Source organism: Oreochromis aureus, linkage group 1 (genome assembly GCF_013358895.1).
Source record: "Oreochromis aureus strain Israel breed Guangdong linkage group 1, ZZ_aureus, whole genome shotgun sequence".
NCBI lineage: Eukaryota > Metazoa > Chordata > Actinopteri > Cichliformes > Cichlidae > Oreochromis > Oreochromis aureus.
Genome location: NC_052942.1, coordinates 24,726,990 through 24,752,993, shown reverse-complemented (window position 1 = coordinate 24,752,993; position 26,004 = coordinate 24,726,990). Strand labels below are relative to the sequence as shown.

The window sequence follows — 26,004 nt, the reverse complement described above, 5'->3', positions numbered from 1 at the left end:
TCCCATTTGCAGTGTCAGACTTTGCTTGGGCTGCTCATGGTTCAGGTGCAGGGCAGGGTTTCCATGCCAGGAAGCCAAAGGGTCAGATAGTAATAAAGCATGTTGTTGTCTCAGGGTTGTAGATAGTAATGAATGGGCTTTAGACCACATGTCTAATGGTTTTAGAGCCTGTAACTTAACCTTTGAACTCTTTTGACCTGAGAGGTCGAGGCAGGAGGCCACAGACAGTCACCAGAGCAAGACCCCCTGACCCTTAGATCAGTTTGGGGCAGAGGTCAAAGGAAATGCTTATTGGATGGTGCTGTGTGGTCAGACTGGTACGCTGGTGTTTTCGAGGCCTGTAACATTGCTCTTAGTTTTGAATTAGGATGTTATCCAGCTCAGATCCAATCACTACACTGAACCCACTGGAGACAGAATTTCTTGTGATTTCTTAACAGTTTAATTGGATTTTCTTGCATGTCACAACTGTATATACTTGTACCATTTCCAGTCTCAATCCTCATCCTGCAGATTGTTTTAGGATTTTCTTACTTTTACCCACTGATATAGCAGAGGAATACACACTTTCTTAGTGCCTTTTCAATCCATTTCTTTATGCCAGCGACATCAGTGAATTATTTTTTTCCTTTTTTACATGATCTAAAATCGTCACACAAAAGTTGGACACAATTTAAAACACAAAGTACCATGACAGCAACACGAACACATCCTTGACTCATTACAAATCACTGCTTGTAATCGTGCTTTGTGCACATGTGTACATGTGCGACTGTGTTGTGCTTTATGTGTGAGTGTTATATGCGCAGATATCAGCAAGGAGGCTTGGGAGAGTATGCAGTGAAGCCGTTTTTCTTATAATGCAGGCTATCCTTCATGTCTTATCTGAGGCCACTAATGTCTGGGGCCAGTGGAGGCTGGAGTTTGCAATTCATGGCCTAGACCTTGGCTTTGTAAGAGCAAACATCAATAATCTTCCCATGCCCAGCTCTGCCTGCAGCACCACCAGCATCCATATGGCTCCTGTATGTGGAGAGAGTGAGGGGGGTGTAGCAAGACAAACAAAGGTTCAAGTAAACTAGGGGAGAGTCACTCAGTAAGAGGCACAGGCACAGGGAATAATGTATGACACACTTGCATCGTGACCCGCTTTGATTCATCAGCTTTACATTAGCAGACACAACCTGGATGTTGGTTTTTGACACAACAAATGGATAAAAAGCCAAATATTGGCAAAAGAAAACACAAATCTGTTGTGTCTATCATCTTAATAAGTTATCTCATGATCCATTTTAGCGTAGTGTTTTCCTGAAAATGTTTGCTCTATCACTATCACCAGTCACATCAGTGGTAGTTTGAAGATGTGTGACAAGGTTTGCACCAAAATAAAAATTTCTGAAAGAAAAAGAAAATACCAAAAATGTTACAAAAGCTTTCCTGAGCATATTTAACAACATTGAATTTTCTTGGTGGTAATGAATTTGTCTGAAGCACTACCAGGAAACTCTTAACACCACAGAGAATTTTCCCTGAATTATCGACCAAGTAAGTGTGGTCAGTCCCTGCTACAAACACATTCTTTGTGAAGACTCTATTGATCGATGCAATGATTTAAAAAAAAAAAGAAGACTGTCTCTTTCAAAGTGAATATCAAATTGAGCAAACTATCATATTCTGAATCCAGTACAGGATGCATATTGCTCAGTGGTCTCACAGCTAATATAGCTTGTGCTGTTTATGTGGATATATTGTGTGTGCGTACAAAAAAAGCACACACACATTCAAAAAAAAGCGTGCCGCAGTATCCAGTCTCAACTGGTGCAGGGCTATTCTACAAACAGAATTTGTCATGGCGAGTTCCTCATTATTATCTGCGTCTCTGTTCAACCGTGTTCGCATCCAGAAGCATAACGAAAACACAGCATCTTGTAGTTTGTGCATGTGTGTCCAAACTGACCATGAATGAGCCGAGCAGAAACAGAAAACGGGAAGAATTTTAGCATGACGACTCGCAGACGCAGCGAGTGACTCAGTCCGGCTCGAGTTTTAAAGGTACAAATGAAACAAGGCAGGAAGGCTGAGTTAGGAAGCAGAAAATAAATAAACTGGGGATGGAGACTTGGGATCTGTAGCTAATGATTGTTTATAAAGAATTTTCTTGGTCTTTCAGTTTGGTTTCTCTGTCTGTAATCTAGCACTGAGTGGATATGATGTTGCATTTTCCTTTTTTTGTTGTTGCATACACTTTTGAGAATTTTCTTGGAGAACACGTGATGAAAAAAAGTGAGGTGATTAAAAACAAGAGAAATTGTTGAAGATAAAAACATTAAATACATGGCATTAGTAGTTTTTTAATAAGGACACATTAGATAAAGTTGAAGTTGAATAAAGTTCTGGTCCTGCATACACACTGGTTTATTTATACCTCACTGGGCAGCTTCTTTTTTTCTTACATCTAAAATCTTGGCCTTCTAAATACATGTAAAAAAAATGGAGCAATTAAAACACAATCTTCGCTTTACTAAACCAGAGCCTTTAATCGCTTAAAGTTCTTTAGTTTAAAGTGTTATTGTGACTGTTTTAGTGTTCCTTATATGAGTCAAGGACAATTTAAAAAGAAACAAAAAAAGCTAATGGATTTTTGACCACTAAGGGGCAGAAAAAGTCCAAAACAGTCTCATAAAGTATAAGAGTGTTTTCTAAAGTGCTTATAGCTCAAATTTAAGCAAAGAAATGTCTTCTTTGACATCCACTGGGAACACTTGAAATTCTACAGGAGCTTGTCTTTCTTGTTTTTTAAGCATTTATTTAATACCACTGATTGTTTCTTTATTATTATTTATGTGATTCATTTATTGCTGTCTTTATTTGTTATTCAATTCAGTAATTCAGTAATGTGTTTTTGTAACAGGAGAATTAAAATTCCAAAAAAACCTCCCCCAAAGTTCATTAAAAAGTGCCTTGGGTATAATAGACTGAGAAATCATCCTTGCTCTTGAAATGCCCTCATACTGAATGACCCACACATTTTGTAAAAATGCGTTGAGTATCGTGTTTCTCGGGTAGCAGAGAATGGCCTTTCTACTCTAATAATAAGGTGACATTTCTCTCAGCACAGCCTCAGAATAAAAGCCGTGCTTTTTGCTCTCCTGCATCTACAGTACATCTGTTTTCCTCCTGGGCTCTCTTTGTCCCTTCCTCTCTCTGTGCTTCTTTCTGCAATTTGCCGTCATCAAATTAAAGCTTGCTCTCATCCACTTTTCAGAGGATGAACCCAGCAATGAAAGACATGTAACTTTGTAACTTGCACTGTGTGAGCCTGTAGGGAGGCAGAAACAGAGCATGTGTGCTTAATGTATAAGCTTTTCCTCAGTGACCGTAATGGCTTCTTGTAGCTTTAACTTTTTTTCTTGTTTCTTATATGTGAGGCTAATAAACTGTCTCTGCTGTCTTGTCAAAATACACAGGAAGAGCAGCTGGGGGGCAAAAACTTAAAATAAACATAACTAACTGTTGGGGGGCAGGATGTGTTCATTTACACTCTGCAAATCTGACATAGGCTGCATCATTCGATGTGTTGTGCAGATTATTTCTGAATAAAATCCAGGAACACAGAACCATAAGACAAAGGGGGGAAGCACAAGAGCTGCGTTTTTAATAAATAAGAGAAGCACAGATGACACAAGCTGATACCGGCTGCATTGTAGCCCTTTGATTCACCACGTATGGTCTGTTCACAGATTCGGATCAAGATTTCATTAGATCCTTCTTGCACTATGTGGCATGCAATAAAGCCATGCAATCATTGTTTTTCCAAAGTCTGAAGGTGCCTTTTACTCAGTCAGCCATTGATTTAGTCACTTCACGTTTGCTTATCTGCATTGTGGGGCTTCTGGGGAGCAGGGCATTTTCTTAGACATGCTGAGCCTCATCCAGTGTCTCCCACAACATTTAATTTGAGAAAAGAAATGCGGTCCCAGGCAGGTCTTGCATTCTAGCATCAACATCAACAACATGGTTTATCACAGAAGTTCATTTATCCTTCTGTTTCTCCCCCTCACCTGGTCTCTTTTTACAAGCAGTTCTTATTTTCTATATGTAGTTATCCACATGTGCAAGAGACAAAGAGAAGGAGTTGTCTCAGTTGAGCAGTGCTCAACCTTCTGCCCCTTTAATTAGCTCAGTAAATGCTGTTGAGAATACAGCACTGGAAGTGAAGCATGTAAGTCAGTGAGGGATAAAGAGAATGAATGGGAGAAGCATCAAGGTTGGAGAGAAGGAAAAGAAAAAAATCTGAGGACCTATCTGTGTTCACAGCAGCATGTGTAAAACTCTGACCCGCTCCCTTTTTTATGCTTTTAAGCCATAACCAAGCAGATACCTTCTGATTAGGCAGTTTGTGCCACAGGGCAGTGAGAAGATGAGAAGAGTTAAGAGATGAGAAGTCATATCTTTTTTTCTCAATACCATCTGTATGTCTTCATCATCTTCTCTGTTCAGCCTGTAATTTTGCCACCTACTTATGAGACAAATAATAAAAAAAGAAAGAAGGTAATGCACGAGAGGCAGACACTAAGTCCACATGGTGATAACAGATTCTTATTGTTCTGCAGACTAGACTTAAGTACCAGGAACTGGCTGGTGTAATATTTAACACCATGGAAATGAATATAATTTTCATATTAAGATACAAAGTCTAGAAATCACTGGGGACGTTTTTTTTGTCCAACACTGTTTGATTTTTTGAATTTAACAATCTGTGTTACGGTTACGTGACACAATTGTGTGAGCTTTTCTGTAGCAAGTGAACACATCTCATTTATATCATAGTCATTACTTAGAATGTAATTATATATTATGAACTTTGTATGGCAATAATGACCACAAATGGTGGCATTACTTTGCTTATGTCAGCATACCTGGATTGACAAATGGCATGTTGTGTGGGCAAGTGTAACTTTGTTTTAGTGCGGTTTTTTTTGCACAGGAAACGCATTGCTCCTACTCTTTCCCTCTCTTACCTCAGCTCCACTGAGCTGCTTGCAGTCAGCCCTTTCTCCACTACCTGCTATTATGTGTAGCAGAGGTGTCTCTAATGGCCCGTGGCACTCCTTTCCTCCACCTCTCCCCTTTCATTTTCTCATAACAAGCCCCCTGCCCTCTCTCACTGGAGCTCAGACAAGATTATCCCTTCGTTATTCCACCTTCCACTCCAACCCACATTTCCTGGCTCAGGCGTGACCCCACGGCAGCAGGAAATGGGCATTTGCAACAGTCATTTCTCTCTCTTGCCCTATGCCTCCCTCGCACAATATGTATCTCGCCCCTCCCTCAAGTGCACACACTTGGAACAGGTCACAGATCATTTCAAGCACCTTGAATCCAGTGAGGCAATTACTCTCCCTTCTGGTCACCTCCAGCCCGCCTGACACTGCTCCCTGCTCGACTTTGAGTGGGCCCTCCTCTATTATCTCCATTCCCCACTCAGTGGGAGTCACCACTCTGCTAGTAGTGTCAGCCCATGACTCACGTCTCTACTACTGCCGGTGTTCAACGGCCCGCCTATCAGCCTGGAAATCATCTTTCTGTTGCTGGTCTGCAGCGGTACTATCAGCACATCAAGGTGCCACAGAGTTATCTGTCGCAGAACAGGAGACAGGAAGATGGAGGCCGAGACCAGGCAATGTATTGCCTAAGTGTATGTTCATCTCAGACTGGCTCATTGAATGAGTGGAGCCATCCATCATCCATCTCCACGCTCTGTTTGTTTCCCCTTCATCACAGCCCCCGTGTGCGCCGCTCCTCATCATAATCCTTACACAGACAGCAACTCGTGTGTGTGTGTGTTTCTGAGGGTGTGTATGTGTGTGATTTACAGCGGGTATGGTCTTAAGCAAGAGCAAGTAATAAATTCAGTGACATCATGGCAAGAGGGGAAATCGAAGTGTTGCAGTGCTTACTCATAGACTTTACATCCCACTATTCTGTGCGGTAGTTATTATCCCACTCAGCACAGACACGCGCACACGTACACAGACACTATTGTGTAGGTTTAATTGAGGGTGTGATCGTAAGTGTGCTGTAAATCCTGCTGCACTGGTCACTGTTAAAAGTGCCTCTCTCCCTTTGACAGTTTGAGCAGGTTTGTTTACTGACAGGGACAGGAAACCAATCATGCGCACACACGCGAGTACACCTTATGTTCAATCTATGCAAACAAATAGCATCTAAATCACACAGCTTCCGCTCATTATTGGAAGATTGGTAGGATGGTACAGACAGCTGGGAGAGACACATTCACAGATCAGATCTGTTAATAGGGATTGCAGTCAGTGAGATTGATGACGCTAATTTTGCAATAACTGTCCCGAAACAGAAGAGCCTCTGTCTGTTTGATCAAATTCCTCCTTTAAAAAGAAATAAATAATAAATTTGGAAAACTCTGATCATCAGCTGTATCTAATAGGAGAGGTTTCTGCAAGGAGACACAGGCCTTTCCATTCCAACTGTCAAGCAGGATTTATGCACGCTTTGGAGATACTGCCAAAAAAAAGTGAAATAGAGGTATCTCCATCTTGTGGGTTGAAGTGTTAATCAGTTCCTGGAAGAGAGAGAATATGGTAGGCACTGATTAATATTGGATAGGCTGTTATTTTATGAATGCCAGGTGATGAGAACACATGTTAATCTAAAGGGTATGAAAGTATGTTTTAAAAAGGTTCAAGATAGTTTCTTTTTCTATATTTATGAAAAAATTGTAACATTATTGTTTAAAAGAATCATGATGATCATTAGCTTAGAGTAAAATACATTTCTGTTCAGTATGTTCTTGTTTGCCAGCATTTATTATCAATGTGATAACAAATATATTTTCTTGAGTTATTTTGTGTGAACAGAGGAAAACTCAGAGAAAGCCCCCCACTCCCCCCGTTTCCTCAACATTGCAAAATGCCTGTTCCCACAGTGACCAAGCTCAGCAGCACCATGGTTACAGCCCACCACCCTTAACCCCCTTCCCTTGATCCCTTCCTCCGCCTTTCCTCCAGACTTTAAGCAAAAAAACATTGATGTTGACCTCAGTTGTAAATGATCATGACACTTTAACAAGCAGCACATCCAACACGGCACTCACACTTTAGTGGGTAATGTAAAAAGTATATGTCACATGACGTCAGTTTAGGACCTAAAAAACACATTGAGTTTGATTTTGACTTTTTTTTCATTGAGTGTCTTGGAGAGGTTTACCAAGGTTTATCTCCTTTTTCTGTCATACATAAATGATCCACGCAGAGCATTTCTCCACAGCGAGTGTGGAGATTTATACGGCTGTTGGACAGATTAATCTGTGGAGAAAAAAAAAAGACAGAGAGGGAAGAGAAAGGAGGGATTCTTGGACGGCCTTTTTCTCTTTGTGTTGGTGGAAGACCAAACAGCTCTTTGCTCTGCAGGATGAATAGCCATGATATCAGGTGATTGCCTCTTTCCCTTTTTTTTTTTCTTTTAGGCGGTTGCCATCGTTTTCCTGCTGCGATTTTCAACAGAGAAAAACATCTTTACATGCCCATAGCTGTGACAATAGGTGTGTTCAAAAATAAGCGTAGTCTCAGATCTGCATTTGCTCATATCTTTACATATTTTTGTGCAACATTAGCAGTCCATTGTATTCATCATATAAAAACAAAGAAGACAGAGCTTTAGGATGAAAAGGATAAATAAAGAAAAGAAGCGGTCAGATTGCGACTGTGATGGGAGGATTTCAGTTTCTCCCCCAGATAGAGCAAATAACAGGAGAGGGATAAGATGTGGAGGAGGAAAAGGGGAAGGAGGAGGAAAGGAGAAGAAGGTGGTGTAATTTATCATTGATGTTGATCATTATTATTGCTGCATTTTAGACTGATTTGAGCTTCGGGTCAGAGAGAACAAAAGATGACCCAACTGCATTATAAAACCGGCCTTGCCTTCCCTCGTCCCCTCTCTCTGACTCGGCCTTGTTTTCAACCCAATTTCTGCATTCCAGACATTGAAGCACAAAACAGAGGTGCCACCGTTTAAATAGCTTTAGCGCTAGCAACACCAGCATGAGACTGTAATTTGCTTTTATCTTTGCACCAAGCAGAAAAGGCACAGTGAGAGCGAAACAGAGCCACAGAGAGAACACGAGAGAGACATAAGGGACATAAGGGGGAGATGCATTTAAAATCTACAGGCAGACAACTCCACCCAAACTGCCTCTTGTGTATCCTGTGTGTGTGTCTGTGTCTTATGTGTGTGTTTGTGGTTAAGCGTGCTTGTTTGCGTTAACGTGCGTGCAAGTGTGTGTTTGAATATATAAAGGAGCATCCTTCTGCTTTGGCAGAGGATCACAGAGTGTTAATTCAGTTGTTATCCATGTTTGAAAATGGAGTTGGCTGCAGTGTTTGCGTGAGCTGTGGTTGCCGGTGTGTGCCTTTGTGTGTGTTTGCGCGCAGGCGTTTGGCACCAGGCTGGAGGGTTGCTGTGGGTCCACGCTGGCGTAGTTGGGGCTGGAATGTGATTGGTGGGGACAGCAGGCCAAAGGCCGCCCAGGCTAGCGACTGCCACTTGGTAGAGTGCCCCAACTAAACACAGGCCAAATCTGTAGAGATTCACCCCTATTTCTCTCTTTCTGTGCTGCTGCTGCTGCTGCTGCTGCTGTCATATCTCACACATTCTGGCAGCTCTTGCTCATGTGTTTCATGGAAAGAAAAAAAGGAAACATCTGACTCCTCCATACAGTTCTCTTCTCAACCTTTTCCTATGATTATATTCTTAATTATAATCAAACATTCATTATCATAGGCAGTGTTTTGTTCTCATCAAGGAGGGCCTCGCTGTTTAAGCACCGTAATGTAAAATGTATTACCACACAGAAGCAGTTTGGAGCTATTTGATTTTCCTCTTAATTAGATGTTTACTTTTTACCTTGAAGTGCCCTCGTAAACCGCCAGCCTGTTGTTTGTGTTCGTTATCCAGCAAGGGGGCGTTAACAGCGTCATCTCCTCGCCGGGGAGAGACAACAAAATCTGGGTGTTATTGTGCTTTGAAGAGAAGGAGGGAAAGGCACAAGTAAAGAAGGGAAACAGTAGAGGAGCGGAAACAAAGCGGGACAGCTAGAAAAGGAGGAGAGAGAAAAAAGGGAGAGGGAGAGATGATTAATCCAATCAAGCCTCTTAGTGTTTCATCAATAGGCATTGTTCTAAGATGGCTGCCTCTCCCCAGCTCGGGCTGTGGGCTGCGGCTAGGCTAACACACAAGCTAATCCCAGAATAATACGGAGACGAGGGCAACGATGAGGACGGGGACTGTGCCAGCAGATTAGTACTAGCAAAGGATTCACTCACACAAAATGCACACACGCACACACCCATTGGGCATCGGATAGAGAGGCAGTCACAGATTGAGTGAGGTGCCTATTGGATTGCACAGCTTATAGTTTTATCCCGTGTGAATGTGCGCTGCTGGTACTGTTGTGGAGTGCGGTGGAGCTGAACTGAGCTCCTGAGGATTCACAGACTATAGCTGTGTGAAGCTGAGGAGGTCATGCATGAAAGTCTATGTTCTTGTGTTCACATGTAACGTGAATTGCTCTTTATCATTAGGATAGGAGCTCACGGTGCAAAACAAGGGTGCGTTATCTTCAGTGGCATGATGGCATTGTGTTTTTTAGGCATTCTCCTATATTAAATTGCACAGCTAAATTGCTCAGGAATGGCTCGAGTTCCTTCCTTCTGCGTCGTATTTCTATTCCCTCTACCCAACATTTCCCTTTTGATTCTGCTTTCCGTGCTATCTACCTCGCTCTGTCCCCCTGTCGATCTTCCTCCCTGCGCCCCCTCCACCCTGCAGCATTTTCTGAGATGACAGGAGGGTGTTTTTCCTTTGTTGGGGAGCGGCTCGCACGTTCTCTCCTGTGTTGACAGGTAAAAGACATGAAAGATACTAAAAGACTGAGCATGATGGAATTCTCTGGGGATGAAGAGGAGGTGGGAGGAGAGGCAGCGGGAAGGGAGGACTGATAGCGAAGTGGGAGAGAGGGAGGGGGGGAAGAGCCAAAGGAGTGCTGAAGCTTGGCTAAAGGTAAAGTGTTTAGTGTGAGAAAAGGAAGGATTGAGTCAAAGGAGGGAGGAGGAAAAATAAAAGGTGGGTGTGGAGGGGGGGTTGACAGTCTGTGACCTCGGGTAAGTCTCTTCGACTGTGTGCTGATGCGTGAAACCTGAGCACACGCAGTATTAGCACGCCTCACTTACTGAGCACAGCAGAGGCCTGACACAGGGCAAGGCAACCTCCTTCTACACACACAAACACACAGGCAGTCGTCCAACACACAAACATTACAGGCACACACGTTGGCGCTTTTAATGATGTGCTTACCAAATACAAAACTCACACACACACAAAGATACAAACCATGTTGTAAGGTAGTGTGTTCCAAATCCAAAAGCACAATGGTGAGTGGAGAAGGTCAGTTCAGCCCTCCAACAGGCCCTGCGGTGCTGGTTCTCTGCTGCCCCGTCAGCTGCTCTCCGTTGCCTGTTACATGTACAACTTGTGTGTTTGCTTGGCGCCCGGCCAGGCCCGTGTTTCTGGCCTCATACAGTTGTGTGATGCACAACACGCCTAAGGCAGGTCGAGCCATAATCCAGCTCTCCCTCTCTCTTTCTCCCATTCTCTCGGTCTCGCTCGCCTTTCCTCCTCCCTGTGTGTAAGTTAATGGGTTAACCAATAGGCAGGGATAATTGAGACAAACAAGCCAATGAGGAAATGTCACAGGAGAGCACAAGTCAAGCGAAAAACACACCGCCAACAGCTCTGTGTGTGTGCGCGAGTGTGTGTGTTTGTGTGTGGACTCAGCCTCATGTGTATGCATGCACAAAATTAAATATTAAATCAAGTATATTGAATTCTGTGTGCTATTCTTGTTTCTGCACATGTACGTAAACGTGTATGTGTCTAATCATATGTGTGTGTGTGTATCTGTGTGTGTGTGCATACGTAGCCTGTCAGCTTTTTCTTTTTTTCCGGGTGTTGCTGTAGTGCAGGATTCTCCTGCTGTGTCTGCTCTCTAGGCTTCCTCAGCTGCGTTTGCATACCATACACCTGCCCCTGGGTGATTACACAGACACACACCCACATACGCACACACACATTAAACAGAAGAACACACAGCTCACATGTGAACACATATTTGTTAATCAAATGAGCAGCACTTTTAAAGCGCCCCTCCTTCCTTCTTCTCCAGTTCAGTACTTTGTCTCTGGTTCTCTGCTCTTCTGTCTAATAAAAACGGGACTTGCTGAGAGGCAGCAGATCTGATGTCTTTGATATGGAGACAGATGAAGAGTTGGAGGATGCAGGTAAGAGAGCTGAGTGACTATAAAAAGCCTCATCAGAGCAAAGACGTGTGGCGCGATGCATTCCTTCGACTGAGAACAGGGACGCTTCTGTTGTCTGTGCTAGAAAGCAGGTGTGCCACAAGGCATTGTGGGAGGGAAATGATATGACGGCACATCAGTTTGTCAGCTCAGGCCAGCTCCCGCCAAATGGTTCCAGTGAATTTGTGGGTCTAAGTGAGTGTAGAATTGGGTTTTGGTCAAAATAGATGGGAATATTTTAAAAGGAAATCCACTTTAAACTCTTAGTGACAGCATTTGAGATTCGGGAATATTATCATCATCAATGATATTATCATTACTGCTTTCTGGACACTAAAAGCAAATCTGTGAATTTAGTGAGAAATTTGGGTGCTTGCTGAGCCGCAACGGTTCACTATCACAAAGATCAAGAAACAAAGGCCAAGCAGGGAATTTCAAACACTGATAGCTGTCAGCTCAGGAGGAGCATGACGCAATGTGTTCATCTGATTGCTATCGTTCCAACAACGAAAACTGGCAGGTGTCTGTGTGTGCAGTGGCTATAGAGTGCAAACATCTCTCTTCTAAAGTAACATGTGACCAGTGGATGATTGCCTCTGCCTGGACAGTTATTTTGCTGATATTTATATCAATACCTTAACTAACATTTATCTGGAAGCGTATGTATTTTTACTCAATTGTATATAGCATTTGTACTCTATTTTTATCTCATTGTATATTTTATTCTATTTTTATTCTACTGTATATAGTATTTTATTTTATTCTATTCTGTACAGTTGTGTACTGTATTTATTCTTATTTTATTTTATTCTAATTTTTGCTTCATAACTCTTGCACTGTCCACTTCCTGCTGTGACAAAACAAATTTCCCACGTGTGGGACTAATAAAGGTTATCTTATCTTATCTTATCTTATCTTATCTTATCTTATCTTATCTTATCTTATCTTATCTTATCTTATCTTATCTTATCTTATCTTATCTTATCTTATCTTATCTTATCTTATCTTATCTTATCTTATCTTATCTTATCTTATCTTATATGCAGCCTTGTAGCTGGTAACAGTATTAATGCAAATTCTCCTGAGCACAAATCAGACCAGATGTGCTGTGTGCAGTCAGTCAGTTCCTGCTACCTTCGGCTCAAGGCTCTCGTACTATCCAGTACTTTGACAAGAACCTCTCCAGGCCTTGGTTGTCAATACTGAAAGCGTTCTGATATTTGTGCAGCAGTTTGATCAGTTTTGCCAGAATAGAGAGTCAGCCTAGACTCAGTCTTGCAGTGTTATTTGCTAGCAGTGCCTCCAGTACATTTATTTATTAACTGGAGATTCGAGTGTTTATCTTCACCATCTTTTTCTTCCTTTTTTAAATAAATTCACAAAAGCAGAATTGGCAGCAGTAAAACATCACCAGTTGTTGGATGGTGACCTGTGATTCTTTTATTTTAACCAATAAACCTTCTCTTTTCTCTTTTTGATTTGAAGGTTTCTGCCATATTAAGGTTTTTTTATTTGTCTTTTGTCTGCCAGACTGCATAACCTTAGCAAAGGCATGAGTCTTTGTAGCATTTTAAAATTATTATTACTGTTAGTTCTCTGTTGATAAAACGTATTCAGTCTTAGTTTTGTCTCTTGTGTAGACTAGATTGTGGAAATCGTGGACAAGGTTTTGGGAAGCTGAAAGACACGAACGTTATACATCCACATTTAAACACCTTTGGTGTCACAGAAGCACAGGGCAACAGGGTCAGCACTAGAGCTAATGTGCGTAAAGTGTTGAAGTATTTGTGACAGGAGTGTAGCGTGGTTTAGGTGAGCGTGTGGGCCGTTAACCTTAGTTTCTTGTAGCAGACGCAGATTTGTGGTGGAGCTATAACCGTATAAGGTTATGTGATGTGTAAAGTAGAGTTTAAGAGCAGGTGGTCTGCATCCAGTGACAGAGCAAACATTTAGTTTTAACGTCACCCTTGCTTGACCTCAACTTTGAAACTGAGTGCGGTTGTTAAAACGTTGTTGTGAGCTAACAACCTAAAACCTCATCTAGCAGCTCGAATGGTAAACAGTGTCAGTCTTTCCTCAGCTTCAGAGGTGGACCTGACACTGACCCTTTCTACTTCTCTCTATGCGTAATGTAAGGCAGCAGCTTGGGATAATAAGATATACTGAATACACAGGCTATTTTTAATACCACAAGCCTTTTCAGTGAGCACCTCCAACCCTGCAAAGAAACGTGAATTGTTGTGGTTTCACCAGTCTCTTATCCAGCATTTTCTTTAATTTGTCTTTAATTTGTAATTTGCTTTAAAGATGTTTAAAAAAGAAGGTGTTGGTAAGCATTTCCGGCCTGAAATGTGACACATAGATACTCACAGCTTTGTATTCTTTCTTTTCCATGTCAACTGCCTTCCTCCTCATGGCCACTGCGCACTTCACCTCCCATCCTGATGCCTTACTTCACAGGTAAGTGTTCAAAATCATGCACACACATGCACGTTTTTCAGTTGCTATATCCTTAATATGAAGGCTCTATGTGATGCTGTTGAAGTTCTTAGCAAGGCCGCACTTCCAGATAATGTGGAGTGAGTGAAAAGTGCGCAGCTGACCTCGGTTGCTGTCCCGTTGACACCGAGGCGAGGAGCTGTGATTAGACTCTAAACACACCGTATATCTCCTACACCTCCTACACCTCCTACAGAACCGTTTATTTTCTCTCAGCAGCAAAGCAGATATATTTGTGTAGAAATATTTCCTGAATATTGCATCTGTACACCAGAACACCAGAATCAGAATCCATTTAGTCCAGTCGTGTGTGTGTGTGTGTGTGTGTGTGTGTGTGTGTGTGTGTGTGTGTGTGTGTGCGTGTGCGCCCATGCCTATGTGCGTGTACACATCCGTTTGCCTGCACGTGTGTGTGGTGCTCAGCTGGCCAAGTGAGAGTTGTGTAATTGCAGGGTTATTGCTGCTGAGCCTGATGGGTAATGACACATTTGCAAATTAATTCTCAGCGCTAGGCTGTGATTAGCATACAGAGAGAAGCATCTCACACACAAAGACCAATATATACGCGCACACACGCTCACACACTTCACAGGCTTCTAATCACCAGTGCGAGGTCAGTTTAAATGGGAGCGCGTAATGGCGGAGCGAGTGCGAGTCTTAGCAGATAAGGGTGAGAGAAGGGTGACGATATTATTTCGCATCAGAGTTGATGCGGACACACTTATGCTGCTTTTTTTTAAATAAATAAAATCTCTCCCTCTGTCTTTTCTGCTCACGGAGGCCAGTTAAGGTAAAAATGGGACTCGCAGAGCAACTCACAATAGCAACATTGCCCGCGAACACGATATCATGATACACGTGGTGGCTAGCTACACAGCTATGGTTAGCAGAACATAAACACATTAGCACAGTGAAGCTGGAAGATGAACGCTAACTTTTTTCCATTCGGTAAAAGTTAAGGTCAAGATTCCTGATGGTTAGGGACAAACACATGGCAGGATGCTGTAAACGGACCAAACTTCAGTCAGTAGAAGACCTTTGATAGCCCATCCACAATATGAGGTTAGTCATTAATTTACTGCTGCACAGGCTGGGCTGTAGTTACATTGTAAGGTTTTAAAATGAATAGTGGTAATAAAAACAAGAGAGGCCAACGGTGATCACTGCCTTTTTTTAAGGGCTTGTTCAGATTAAATAGAACAAGATACATTAAAACATGTTAAAGAGACAACAGCCTTAATAAACGCAGAGTAGTTTGGATCTGGAAGCAGGGGTCATCACATCATCACTTTGCAAACAGATTGCAAACATTTTGCCCTGTGAAACAAAGTGGACTTTATAGTGGCAGTGCCAGGTGCTCCAAATTAATTGGTGATTTACATTTCAGGATAATCTGAAAAGGAAAATGCTTCAGATGATGTTACTGTTAATTGAACTTGCACAACTTGAGTTTTTTTGAACAGATCTGGATGCCGGTCCTTTAGCTGCTTCGCTAAGTTGGAAATATTTTCCCCCTTGGTCTGAAAAACACAAAAACATGACACATATTGGCTTTTGGGAATCAATTATCATCCCTTGTACAACCATATTAGTTCTGTTGTTTAAAACAAACAACTAAAAATAGAGATAAATGCATTTAATAGTTTGATTTATATTACTGATTTTGCAAGAGAAGGTCTTAGGAGACCTCTATTCTACGTGGAAATAACTGCACATCTACAGTTCAGTTTTTGGCATCGTACCACAGCAGTTTCAGCCATGTTTGCTGCTCCACCACGAGGAGTCATGAGTCTTTTGTAGGTCAGTACTTCAGTGTTGCGGGAATCTGTTTCTAGCTGCTGCATGTTTCAATAAAGAATTCTGTACTTGGCATGTACGTCTTGATAATTGTACCACAAGAGAAATTTGTATAATCTTCTGCTATATTGATATTTTGCCACACCCTTCATGTTGGTTGCTCTGTAGGGGATTGACATGCATTGGGCATTGACAGATGAAATGATAAATACTTTATTTATCCGATATTTAGTAAATTATTTTCAAGATTGTGTATTTTCAAAAAGCAGGATCACACTATGAAGGATTGTACTCACCATGCTATAACTTCAAAATTTCTCCTATCGCAATTACTGGCTATTAGAAATCTCCTTACCAATAGAGAGCTACTCAATGAAACAGCATCACTGCATGCTCTGAATTATGTTTATGCTCATGCTCAATTTCATGGTTGTCATTTGTGATGCTTATCGATTGCCGCATGTAAAGAAGGATTTGCAAAGTGGAGAGGACTTTAATTAATGCCTTTTTTGTATTCAGTCATATAATGAGTATGTTCCAAAGAACCCATTGAAGACGTAGAGTTTTTTTTTCCCCATTTAAAAGGTGAATTGCTTTAAATTTACACTGAAAATCCCCGACACTTTTGTTTTTTGAATGCACATCCTCACTTGTGATGTTGCGTGCAACACAGGCTTTATTTCTTTCTTCTCTTTGAGAATCCCACACCTTCTCTTTTTGCATTCATGTCAGAGTGCAGCGCGTTACAGGGATGCAAGGTATGTGTGTGTGTTTATATTTGCAAGTCTATTTGGCACTCCAGAGGCTGTGTGGGGTAGGTAAAGATTATAGTGATGTCTTATCCTGGCACTCCCTGCTGAGGAAGAAGTCATACATTCAACCCTCTCTCACCAGCACACACATGCACACACACACACACTTGGGCACAATGCTTCAGAGAGTGATTATGTCTTTGAAGGGGGGATGTAGGGAAGACAATAGTATAGTGGGTTGACAGGAAGTGAGTGTGGCAGGTTTGTATGTGTGTGTATGTGTACAGTGTGTGTGACTGAGCTCAGTCTTGCTTTCTCTGAATATAGCCAAAGAATTAAGGAATATATAATCTCTTTCTCTCTCGCTCTCCTCTCTCTTTGTCTCTCTACCTGTTTTCATCCCCGTCTTTGTCAGCTGACTGTCTTCCTATCCATCCCGTTTTCATTTTATTCTTTTTTTAAACCCCCTTTTCACTTGTTTTTGTTCTTCCCCTCTCTTGTTCTTTCCCTCTCCCTGTTAGTTCTTGATCACAGTGTTTCAGTCTCACATGCTGCCTCGGTCCCCAGGGAGCTTTTATACCCTTTCAGAGAGAGAGAGAGCGAGAGAGAGGGTGTTTGTGTGTGTGTGTGTGTGTGTTGTGTGTGTGAGTGAGTGCCTCCATGTACGTTTCTTCTTCTGCAGTGCACTTGTCAACTGTGACTCATTACACTACGTTGAATAACAGAGGACAATAGCTGTTCTCCAGCACTGCCTGTCCCTTAATGAGCAGCGAAATAAAAAAGCAGACACATGATTCTTTATCGTTACCTGTCAGTCCCACTTTTCATCTCTGCAATAACCCATATGATTTGATTTCAACACAGTAACCTGTGACGTTACTGCTCCTTTTCTCATTTTACTAGTGTAAAAAAACCAAAACTAAACGAGCAAACGGTCAATCTCAGTTTGCATTTAAAACTTGGGGTGTTTCATGTCTTTGTTACAGAAGATCCTGTTAAACAAAAAGGAATTCTTGGGTTTGTTTTGGGTTTTTACTATAGGAAAAAAACTGTCATGCTGCAGCAGTTTGAAATTTTTACATCACCGACTGCCATTTTTTTTTTGTATCAACCAACATGAGGTATGACTTTTAGATCATAGCACACTTATTGCATGTGTCCATTCAAGCGCTCTGCATGTTCTGCGTGAGAATAATCAAAATCACCAGTCCTGCATGCCAACATTGACGATAACATTGAAAGAAGCGGTTGAGCATATATTTTGCTATCCTGAGGTCAGGACTTTGATTTCAACATAGTCCACAACAGCAATACAACAGCACTGTACTATATTTTTAGATTTTTGTGTATTTAATTCAACTGAAAATACCACTGAAATTAAAATTACAGTGAATTTTGGTGAATACATTTTTATTTATTTATTTATTTTTGTTACAACTTCTCTATTACTGTAATTAAACTCACATTTTAGATCCCTACCTACTTTTTATATCTTATTCCATGAAGTCGTGCACACATTGTGCATTCTTCAAGCAGCAGCTTTATTGTGGGTAAACCTCCCAAATTTAAGCCAAAGGAAAAATCACCATATAGCAAATGTTTTGTGATATGATACCATATGATATAATATATAACAAGAAGGTCCTCGATTTGAATCTAGGCGGTGGCTTTAGTTTTGATTTTGGTTTTGCTCCAACACTCCAGTGACTTGCAAGGGGTTAAGTTAATTGGAGATTTGAAATTTGCTGTAGTTGTGAATTTGTGCATGAATGGTTGTCTCTCGGTCTGTGTTACCCCTGAAACAAACCAGCGTCCTGTCCACGTTGTACCCTGCCTCTTGCCATGTAGCAGATAGGATAGACTCCAGCTCCTCCAGCTCCCCTCAGACCCTGATCTGGATGAGCAGAAGAAAACAGATGGATGGATGCAATTGCGAATTTGATCATTCCTATTTTTAACAAAGTTGTTTGAACTACTTTTTTAAGCTGCTTTAGTTTAGCAAATTTCTTCAAGTGGTTTTCCTGAGCTCCATTGGTGGCTGCTGCAAATGGCGATGAAAATAGATCCTGAAAATGATGGAAAAAAGTCTGGATCTTCCATCATCAGAAGCATACACAGCATTTGAGGTTTAAGAAGTGAGCAATGTAAAACTAGTAGAATGAAAAAAAAAAAGTCACCAAAGGTGCAACCCTTAAAAAAAAAAACTGGGATAACCTATTCCCGGTAAAATGGGTTTTTTTCCCCATAGCAATATTGTTAAAACATGTATTTGCAGTCATAAGTTAGAAGATGTTTTAATTGAAGTCTCATATTTAGAAGATTTACATAAATGTGTTTAAAATCTTTATTAAATTTGTGGGAAGCAAGCCTCTGTTGTTTGAAAAACGAACAAATCTTCTTGTCCTCCTTCGGTCCTTCTCATCTTCATGTGGTCCAAGTTGCGGAAATTAGGCGTCGTATTTTTAGTTCCCGGTCTGTCTCTGTCTCTGCCAGTGTGTCATCAGACTAGGTGGTGTTGTCCCTCAGGGGGACACATCACCTCCCAACCTCTCTCACAAGGTGTGAGACACTTCAACACCTGCCTCACGTACACACCTTTGCAACACAACACAGAATCACACAGATGCCTCTCAGCAAAGATGATGCGTGTTATTCGGACGCACTTAACCATAAGGAATACAGTATAACGGGTGCGTAAATGTCAACATGCTGAACTTATCCACCTTTATATTAGAAGTTTCACATTCTATAATGCTAGTCTTACTTAAAAGACTATCTGCTTTACTCCTCATCTCAATCTATAGACTCCCCTTACTTTTCACATTAGTCTGTCCCTCTGTGTGTCTCCCTCTTCCTTCAGTCACCAGTCCTTGTTAGTGATTATTTGGCCTGTTTGCCTATGAGCATGTCTTTCACACTCCCGCTCTTTCTCTCGATGTGTGCTGTCTTTTCCTGTGTCCTTCGAGTCTTGCTGGAGGCATGGGACCCCTCAGTGTGCCTCCTCCTCTCTCTTTCCTCACTAAACTCCTGCCAGCCTTCCCTCCCTCTCTTTTTCATAGAATGGGTTGGAGAGCAACCCAGGGGCAAAATATCCCGGTAGACTATTTCAAAATCATCTATCTTTTCCCTTTCTTTATTTTTTTCCCCTACTTTCTTGCTCTTGCCCCCACGCCTGCTGTTTTTGTGGCTGGTATGGTTTGGCATGGATGCTTCCCAGCAGATAGTTAACTCCTCACCCCTATTGCCACCATCTCGGTCAGGTTTTTGTGTGGAGCAGGGGGCATAACACAGCATGTTTTGTGTGTTTATTCGCGTGTGTGTATGCGAATGTGTATGATGAAGGGAGCGGGAGCGAGAGAGAAAGGGGGAAAGTCTGCTGTCGGCGCAGCATGGTGAGCAGTCTGTGCAGAAGACTGCACAAGCCAAGTTTCCTAGACGGACACACAAATGCACCCACACACTTGCAGACAGAGACGAGGACTCTCATTTTCAGAGGAGAGAATGGAGGCGGGGGATCTTTTATATTTTCCTCCTCCAAATACGTAGCTGTTCTATTGTGAGCTGCCCTTGAAGACCCACAACACACACTCTGCACTCTCTACGGGTTGATGCTTTCCTACTGTCTGATACAGTGAGAACAGATGCTCCCTTGATAGTCGTTGGCCTCTCGCTGTCACTGGTGCTGTCCAATCAGCTGTCATCCTAACTCCAAATTGAACTGTGACCATTCTCCTCCTCGGGTGAAGCATCAGCACTGGCTGGTATTTCCTTCTCATCTGTACCCTTGCCTATTCAGGCTCTTCTTTTGCTCTAACACCACCAACCCCCTCACACTGACACACACACACACACACACACACACACACACACACACACACACTCCCTTCCTCGCTATCTGGCAGTCTTGTTGCCTGGAGGGAGTTCATTCTGCCCTCCTTCTCTCCTCCTCTCCTCCACCTCTTTCCTTGTGTATCGGCAGTGAGAGCGAGAGAGAGAGAGAGAGAGAGAGAGAGAGAGGGGAGGGTGAGAAAATGAGAGAGCGAGAGAGAGAGTGGCAGCAGTAGCGGAGGAAGCAGAGCTGTCTCTCTTCTGATCATCTTTCTTGGATAGAGGGATAAAAGGCAGTCCTAGGAATCAGTCATTGCTCTTGTCTGCAGGATTTACCCAGCCTGAGTTTATTCTCCCTCCTTCCTCTTTTCACCTCTTCTTGACACTGGACCGCTAGCTTTTACATCTCTCTCTCCGGCCGTCCCGACTCGCCGGGTGTGTGCGCGTGTCTGTTTGTGTGTGTGCGCTTGCGTGTGTTCATGTAAGAAAGAGACTGAGAAAGCGCGTTTCCTGCTGCTGCTTAGAAACGAACAGCAAGTGTTGTGACCCTTTGCCCCTGGGATCTTGGGCAAGAGTGAGGGGGTCGAGAGCACGGGCGTGCTCTGGGGTTGACCCTTGCACCGCTCTGTCTGTGTGTATCTGTGTGGCTGTCTGAGTGTTTGTGTATGTGTGTGTGTCCTGGCTGGCTGGGCGGTCCCAGCCTCACGCTTGGTTAGCGAGGACCAGAAAGCAGGGATGACAGGCTGAGTCCCAGCCCAGCCTCACCACACACTGAGCCTCGTTTCTGGGTGGCTGCGAAGGCACAGTCCCTTTCTGTCGAAGTCATCCAGGACAGGGCTGCTGCCTGCACATTTGAAACAAGTTGCTGTGGCTTCATGACACTTAAACAGAAACCATGTTTGGACTAAAAGCACCACTTTACTACTTGCCAGGTAAGCTTATGTCATTCATGTGTGGTGTGAAAATGAACGTGTGTGCGTATTAAATCATTTTCTAAATGCACATTTGTGTGGCCATGTTGTGCATGTGTGTCATTCTCTCTGCGTGTATTTGTGTGTTGTAACAAAGTGCTCTAGAGGTTTGAGGTTAGCTCTAGAGTGCATCTGAGGAGACACTTGTCTTTGTGCTGTTGATCCTGAGGTTGGAACCTGAGATCCGAGGCTGGTAATGCTGTGTGACAGCAGCTCGCACTCTGTTCCTCTAACCTCTCAGCTCTTTCTCGTGGAAGTCAGCGGGTAAACGGGACACTAACCCGGCTGCTTTGTTTTATTCAGCTACACGATGAGTAGAGAAGCAAATGCATAGTTTTGTACGTGTGGTCTATCCTTTTGGGGGTTTTATACGTGTGTATGCTCACATGCATACGTGCATGTTTGCAGTTTTTGTATGAGCGTGCGTGTGGTGGGTTTGAGAAAAAATACTAGGGCGGCGTGAGGTTACCGCCGGTCGGCGCTTAAGTGCGTCTCGTGGCTCACTGGGCACTGATTGTGGAGAGGACAGCCAAGAGAGGGCAGTTAGAGAAGAGGGGAGAATGACAGACTGAGGTAGAATAGTAGAGAAGAAAACTTGAGAGAGGCAATGTTTTCTTTTCTCTTTCTGTGGCTTTTGCATATGTATTCATGTGTTCATAAATATTTAAATGCTTTGCCTCCTGCTTGATTGCTTGACATACACACTGTAAACCCACACACCTCTCTGTACTCTTCCATCAACTCGGAGATGCTTTTTGCTCTTTATACAGCTTTTTCGTAATCTAAATCCAACTATAATTCAGTTTTATACCGTAACCTAAATCTGCACAATGGTGCTTTACTTCTGTTTAATGTGTGCTTTCATCTGTGTGTGGATGTTGTCTCCCTGCAGCTTAACTGAGTACACTTCACCAACACTTCTTAGAGATAAATAATTTATGTGCTTTAGTCAGCAGGAGAGTGTGCAGCTAGACCATGACCGACCGCTTAAGTCTTTCTTTTTTTTTCATACACATTTTTGTATTAATTGTGTATTAGTTTAAGGACGTGACCCACAGCACAGACATGAAATATGCTGCACTTCAAATGAAATATTTAGTTGAGTGTATACTGCTTTCTTTTGTATGATTTCACATTACATTGTTATGTTTTTTTATGTTTCTAGCACCTTTTTATTTGCGTTGATATTGCAGAAACACGGAGGACTCCAAAGATTAACAGTTATAAATAAGTAGTAACAAAAAACCTAAGAGACAAAATACTCAAGTCATACCTGTGATTACCTCTTTAAGGGTACAGACACTTTTCTTTCTTGAATAGCAAAGAAGTACACAAAAACCAAAGTACTTTAATATAGGCTGATGTCATTTGCGAGCTTTAACAGCTTTTTATCTACTATTTTTTTAGCCTCCTTCTGCATGTGCCTATCTCCACCGTGTCTTTCAAGCCTACTTCTCTTTTCAGACGACTGGTTTTGAAATGGATATTTGCTGGTAAAGGCCACAGAGTGCCTGCTGTGTGAGAAATAAAGACAGAAAGAAACACAGAGAGGTGTTTGTGTCAGGGGTTAGAGAGGAGGACAAAAGACTCAATGCACTACTTTTCTACATGTGTCAAAGCCTCTGACCAGAGGGCTCTTTATTTTCCAGGTTTACACTTGAATCAAACTGAGCAATATAAGAATTAACCAGAACAAGCAGAGAGAGACTGTTTTGGGGAAATCTGCAGAATGTGATGAGACAAAATCAGGAGACATTTAAGAGAAGAGAGGGATTCGTTGCTGGCTGTAACCTCCTTTATCTCCTCACATTCCCTCTCTGATGCCTCAGGACTTCCTCTCTTTGACTCTCTGACTCCCGTTAACCACCCAGTCATCTTCATTATTTCCCTCTTCATCCTCCTTGTCCTCCTCTTCCCTTATTTTTCCAGTGGTATCTGTGACCCTTTCTTCACTCTTCATTACTGCATGTGTGTCTTGGTGTGTGTCTGTGTGTGTGTGTGCACATGTGTGCTCTTGTGATCCCTAAACCTCCCACACCAATGTAGCCTGCAGCGGGAGAGTCACACAGATTAGAGACACAGGTCTTCGCTGTGACAGTGGCCAAAGCTAGTAAGGTCTGTGTGTGTGTGTGTGTGTGTGTGTGTGTGTGTGTGTGTGTGTGTGTGTGTGTGTGTGTGTGTGTGTGTGTGTGTGTGTGTGTGTGTGTGTGTGTGTGTGTGTGTGTGTGTGTGTGTGCATAAGCGTGCGCGCCTAGCTCTGTGGGTTGCTTCTTCTCTTCCCCCTTCTTTCATTCAGCCACTAAATGAGCCCCTGCCTGCCTTCCCGTCTTAACCGCCGTTGCCTTGGAGACCATGTCAGACACATGCTAGTTCTCCATGATTATTTGACAACAAAAAAGGTTGGGTTAAATAAAGAGGAATGGGTTGGGGGTGGTTATTGATGGGAAGAAGGCAGAGAAAGTGGAGAAAGAAATGTATTAAGAGAGAATAGCAGCGAGGGGTGTCGAGATAAAGGTGCAAAGGAGAAGCACTTGAACTTGGGTTGCATTTACATCACAGGCGAGGTGGAGCAGAGCCAGGGAGCAACCACTTCAAAATGGAGGAGGGTCATAGTCACTGTTTGTCACTATACCCCCGTCCCACTTTTACACTCCTCAGGTATCTGTTCTTCTAGCTACATGTCCATCTTGCCTTCTCACAGCTGTCACCCTCTAATGATCGTCCTCCATACCTGCTGTTTGTAAAACCCAGCATTTTTAACACTATATCTTTTTGGTGTGCGCATGTTAGCTATATTGGTCACTGAACCAACGATCTTGTCTAATAAGCTTGGCTGTCATGCACAAATCCACTGTATCTCTTTCCTCTGTTGTTGTCCCCCCCAGTGGTGTCTGTACTTCTACCCTGAGGGTTACATGCTGAGAAACAGGGGGAAAAGGTGTAAGAGTTACAGAAAACAGGATGGGCAGCAGAGTCTGTGCCTGTGACAATAAAAACAACTTGTGAAGCTGAAACCACAAACCACAGAAGCAAGCAGGTGGGGTGAGGTTAAAGAGCAAGAGAGGCTGAAGTTTTGTTATGACAGGCCACAGACTGACAAGGTTTTGGTGTTGAGAGCTAATCCTGTCAGAGTCTACTTGAAACCTCCCGAGGTAGACAGATTCATTCAGACTTTGCACTTTGTTATCCAGCCTACTTGTCAGGAAAGGGTACAAAAAAAGACTGAAATGCACAGTTTACCAAAAGATAACTGATATTTATTTTAGAGGAGAACAAAATGCGCAGATAAACAAATCTGGAAATAAACCAGTTTAATTGTTGTGATCGTCTTCTCTTCCCGTTCTCCCTGGCTCTCTTTGAAAATCAATTTCAGAAGAACATGGTAATCTGGACAAAATGCCTTTCTCTTCTCTTTCAGACACATGCACACGCAGAGGGAATCGATATGTGTGGGAGCCATGCTGGGTGTTAAGCCCTAGATCAGAGTGTAGACTAATCACTGGTGATTACCAAGTGCTTGTTCAAAAAAAAAATAAAAAAAACCAGCAAAAAAAAAACTCAGCTAGAGTGCCGTCTGTAGAGACGATTTCGGGGTAAATGTGCATATTGAGAATTTGCTTGTGGATATGTGCGCAACATCACACGCTGGTAAACTAAGCCACAGGAGAGCATTCATTGATAAAACCAGCAGAGGGGTCCATACTGTGTTAGAAGATTATCTGTGGAGTAGTGAAATCATTATATCCAATTAACCACAATACCTTTGCATGTTCCTTCTGTTTATTCCTAGCTGAGACCATCTCCTCTGATCAATTCCTACAAATCTCCCCACTGCATCTTTCTCTCTTTATGCTAGCGTCAACTCAAGTGTGACCCATCTCTCTGCATCTTTCTCCTCCTCCCACTGTGCTTTTATCCCACAGTTCGCTCTATCATTGTATCCATTTATCTATTTTACTCCCCCTTTGCTCCTCGCTCCAACCATCGCTCCATTCCTCCCACTCCATGTGCTCTGACAGCTCTGTCATTAGATGGCAGTAGCAGCAGTAAAGCAGTCACGGTGATGGACTACTAGCTCCCTCGCCCTTTCTCTCCGCTGCTCTCTCTCCCTCACTCTGCCCTTGCTATAAAAGCTATGACCCATTCTCGATGTGGCATCTGTTCCACGCCAGTCCGCAGGTGGTACGGCCCCGGTCATGGCTGTAAAGGTCGGTGGTGCCGTGTCTCTCCGGCTGCCCTGTTAGCCTCCTCATAAACCCGGGAGTTGTTAAACCCTGACCCTCCACACCTGTGGCCTCCACTTCTCTTTGGATACAAGCCACCACCAGCTACAGGGTCCGTGGAGCTCCAGAAATTCACACACATTTTTGTATTTTACAGAGAACCTGTACTCACATCATTTAATTCAATTCAATTTTATTCATACAGTGCCAAATTGCAACAACGCCTTTGTAAGGTAGACCCTACGATAATACATACAAAGAAAAACCCAATAATCATATGACCCTCTGTGAGCAAGCACTTTGGTGACAGTGGGAAGGAAAAACTCCCTTTTAACAGGAAGAAAGGCTCAGGGAGGGGCAGCCATCTGCCGCAACCGGTGGCACAACCTCAGTCAACCCATTATTCAAACTTAATCAGCTAAAAGAGGTGTGCAGAGTCATGCCCTCCCCCACTCCCACCCACACCCCACCATCTCACACACTCCTCCGCTAAAATGTGCTAAAACGTACTAAAAGAGTCCAAGGGGGAACATCTCTTCTGTTT

General features: G+C 42.7%; 1 protein-coding gene across 4 annotated transcripts in view; it reads left to right on the top strand.

Annotated features, from left to right (window-relative positions):
- Positions 1–26,004, top strand: part of gse1 (Gse1 coiled-coil protein) — a 164,208-nt gene that overhangs the window by 80,925 nt on the left and 57,279 nt on the right. Inside the window, exon 1 of one of the 4 annotated variants that reach the window (XM_039611237.1) lies at positions 20,518–21,198. The exons of the other annotated variants lie outside the window; for them this stretch is intronic. Within the exon in view, the coding sequence (XP_039467171.1) occupies positions 21,162–21,198 (37 nt within the window). The 5' untranslated portion in view covers positions 20,518–21,161. Of the gene's footprint in view, positions 1–20,517; positions 21,199–26,004 lie in introns of those variants that run through there. 4 annotated transcript variants of the gene reach the window in all.